Source organism: Propithecus coquereli, unplaced genomic scaffold (genome assembly GCF_000956105.1).
Source record: "Propithecus coquereli isolate 6110/MARCELLA unplaced genomic scaffold, Pcoq_1.0 Scaffold20, whole genome shotgun sequence".
Classification (NCBI taxonomy): domain Eukaryota; kingdom Metazoa; phylum Chordata; class Mammalia; order Primates; family Indriidae; genus Propithecus; species Propithecus coquereli.
The window spans coordinates 1,277,459-1,280,747 of record NW_012144967.1 but is presented as its reverse complement, the minus strand read 5'-3'; the positions used below and the strand labels follow the sequence as shown (position 1 = coordinate 1,280,747).

Sequence of the window (3,289 nt, the reverse complement as noted above, 5' to 3'; positions counted from 1 at the left end):
GCAGTTTGGCCAGAGCCTGAGCTAGGTATAGTGGAGGTACAGCTGTTCTCCTGCCTCCAAATTGATGGCTGTGGAGATGGTACCCTCTGTCCTCCATGGCTGATGTCTGTTGGCTACAGTTTCCCTCTCTGTGCTTGAAGGGTTCCAGGGAACCCAGCAGGGATCAGGACACCCCCTGCCCCACGTAGTAGGGGCAGCAGTGATGATCTCCTCCCCGGGAGGCTGGCGATACCTTAGCAGAGTCCATGATGACAGTGAGTCCCCATCTCTGGGGACAGGGTGGATCCACCTAGGTGCAGCCAGCCTCTCCCTTCATCAGCACAACTGTGGAGAGGAGGAAGAAGAGGGTGACATTCTAGTTAGGAAGAGAAAACACACTAGGAAAATACTGGAGTTTCTCCACTCATTGGGTGGCAAAAAGTGACCTGAGCAGACGGGCAGCTCTGTGTGACGTCTGTGTCTATTCCAGAGAGTACATCTTTCCATTTTCTGGGCTGAAACATGAGTGTGGCTGTGTGTGGAGGGCAGCCCCAGCCCAGAAGCTCCCCTGGCATCCAGCAGGGGATTTCGAGGTCAGCGGGCAGTCGCTGTGCCTGAGGAATCCCAGCATGGGCAGAAGCAGGACCTTGAGTCTCTTGGGCCTTGTCTCTCAGATAAGTAAAAGATACGGGTGTCACCTCTAATGCCAAATGCCCTCCACCCCACCCCGGCTCTATAAATGCCAAGGAGATCTAGGGTACGGCTTCCCGGCACTTTCTACTTTGGCAAGAGCGATGCCATTAGTCTTTTGGAAGGCACAGCCTAAGAGAGGGTGACGGGTTGAATTTTGTCCCCCTCAAAAGACGTGGAAATCCCAGTGTTTGTGGCCTTCACTGGACACAGGGTCTTTACAGAGGTAATCAAGTTAAAATGAGGTCATGGGGTGGACGTCATCCAATATGACTGTGTCTTTGTAAAAGGGACATTTGGACACAGAGGGCAGACGACTGAAGACTGGAGTGATGCTGCGACCAGCCAAGGCACATCGGGCGCTACTGGAAGCCGGAAGAGGCCAGGAAGGGTCCTTCACACGTTTCGGAAGCAGCGTGGCCCTGCTGACACCTTGAATTCAGACTCCTGGCGTCCAGAGCTGTGAGACAGCACATTTCTGTCGTCCTAAGCCACCCAGCTTGTGGCGCGTTGTCATGGCAGCCCTAGGAAACCCACACAGAGGGGCTCCCCAAGCCCGCGCAGCGGCCGGAAGATCTTCTTCACCACGTCCAAAGGCTCTCTCTCCCTCCTCCTCCCCATGTGCGGTGCTCCCTGGCGTAGCACTGATGGTGGCGGTGGGTTATTTGTCACAATACCTGGGGACGCTGGGGATGCCATAGGCGGTTTGTGCCAGATGAGAGCCCAGGGTGCTCCACGTCCTGTCCTGAGGCCTGCAGGACACACGGAAGAAGCCTTCAGCCCTGCCAAGAGCACCGTGTCACAGCCAAGTTCTCAAAGGCCTCAGGCTCCTGTCCTCCCCTCTGCTTTGTAGCTTCCTCTGCCTGGCGTGCCCTCCCCAGCGACTCACCCCCATCCGTGCACAGGACTCACCTGCACCCCCTCTGCACACACGGCTGGTCAGGCGTGCTCTTTAGGGTTCCCCTCCTTTACGGGGCAGCCACGGGCAGCATTTGCCTCGCAGGGCAGGAACCGACCTCTCTTGGCCTCTTGCCACTGTGCGAGCTCCTGGAGGGCAGGGTCCAGGCCCACCAAAGACCCCTGGGAGTGGACCCCAAGGGTTGAGTCTTCAGGGACTTCTCCAAGCCCCCATCCACTGAGGCAAGCTCCTGCTTCTCTCCGCAGGAGCTGTCCCAGCTGGGCCTGGGGAGCGACGTGGAGCTGGAGCTTCGGACTCTTCAGCTGCCCGTGGATTACAGGGAGGCGAGGCGGAGGGTCACCAGAATCTGGGAAGAGCTGCAACCGCAAGTACTGACGATGGCCCAAGAGGCTGACAACGGGGTGGAGCCGGGAGCCTGTGAACCCCCGACCCGGGCCCTGGTTCTAGGGTTGATGGCCCAAGGCACCCTGTGCCCAAGTCCCACCAGGAATGCGAGGTCCCTTTTATACGGTTCTGGGTGGGTCTGTTTCTAAAAGTTTAACTTGAAATGTAGAGCAGGTTTTAAAAGAAAATCTGGAGAGAAAAGAGGAGGACAAGAAATGGAAGTATTATTCCCAGCCAGGACTCAAAATAGTTTCCACCTAAGGAAGAGGCCCTTGGCTTAGGTCCCACACTTGCCCATGTGGGCAGGTTGGTCGTGAGTGGAATATGGGACAAGGACCTTCTGGGCCTGAGAGAGCAGTTGGGAGGGTGGCCCACCCAGGGGAGGGCCCATCTTCACAGCACTCAGCCCACTGTATCTGTATACAATAACTATATAAAGAACTGGTGCAGTGCCTCATGCCTATAATCTCAGCACTTTGGGAGGCCAAGGCAGGAGGATCCCTTGAGCCCAGGGGATTCGAGACTGGCCTGGCCAACATAGTGAGACCCCATCACTACAAAAAGTATTAATAGAAAAATTTGACAGGCATAGCGGCACATGCTTATAGTCCTAGTTACTCCAGAGGCTGAGGTAGGAGAATCACTTGAGCCCAAGACTTTGAGGTTATAGTGAGCTATGATCACATCACTGCACTCTAGCCTGGGCAACAAAATGAGACCCTGTTTCTAAAACCAAAAAACCCCTACTGGTACAACCCACCCCGTGCAAAAAAAAAAAAAACCAAAAACCCACAAGAAACAAAGACCAGATGATGAGTTTAATAAAACATACTCCACTAAGCCATTAAGACAATACACCAAATATTGTGGTAAAATACTTAGCAGCTATTTTTCAAAGAGGAAAAATAATGGGCTCTGACAAATTCTACCAAGATTTTATTGGACTGCTACTAACATCCTTTATTAGAGTGGCATTAAAAAGAAGTTGAACATGGCCGGGCATGGTGGCTCACACCTGTAATCCTAGCACTCTGGCAGGCCGAGGCGGGCAGATTGTTTGAGCTCAGGAGTTCGAGACCAGCATGAGCAAGAGCGAGACCCCGTCTCTACTAAAAAAAATAGAAAGAAATTATCTGGACAACTAAAAATATATAGAGAAAATTAGCCAGGCATGGTGGCACATGCCTATAGTCCCAGCTACTTGGGAGGCCTAGGCAGGAGGATTGTTTGAGCCCAGGAGTTTGAGGTTGCTGTAAGCTAGGCTGACACCACGGCACTCACTCTAGCCAGGGCAACAGAGTGAGACTCTGTCTCAAA

The 3,289-nt window shown here is 53.6% G+C and overlaps 1 protein-coding gene across 1 annotated transcript in view; it reads left to right on the top strand.

The window, feature by feature from the left end:
• Positions 1-248: 248 nt before the first annotated feature.
• The window catches only part of PGPEP1L (pyroglutamyl-peptidase I-like), a 5,202-nt gene continuing 2,161 nt past the window's right edge, over positions 249-3,289 (top strand). The window contains 2 exon segments of the mRNA XM_012643670.1: positions 249-254; positions 1,834-1,956. Of these exon segments, the coding sequence (XP_012499124.1) occupies positions 249-254; positions 1,834-1,956 (129 nt within the window).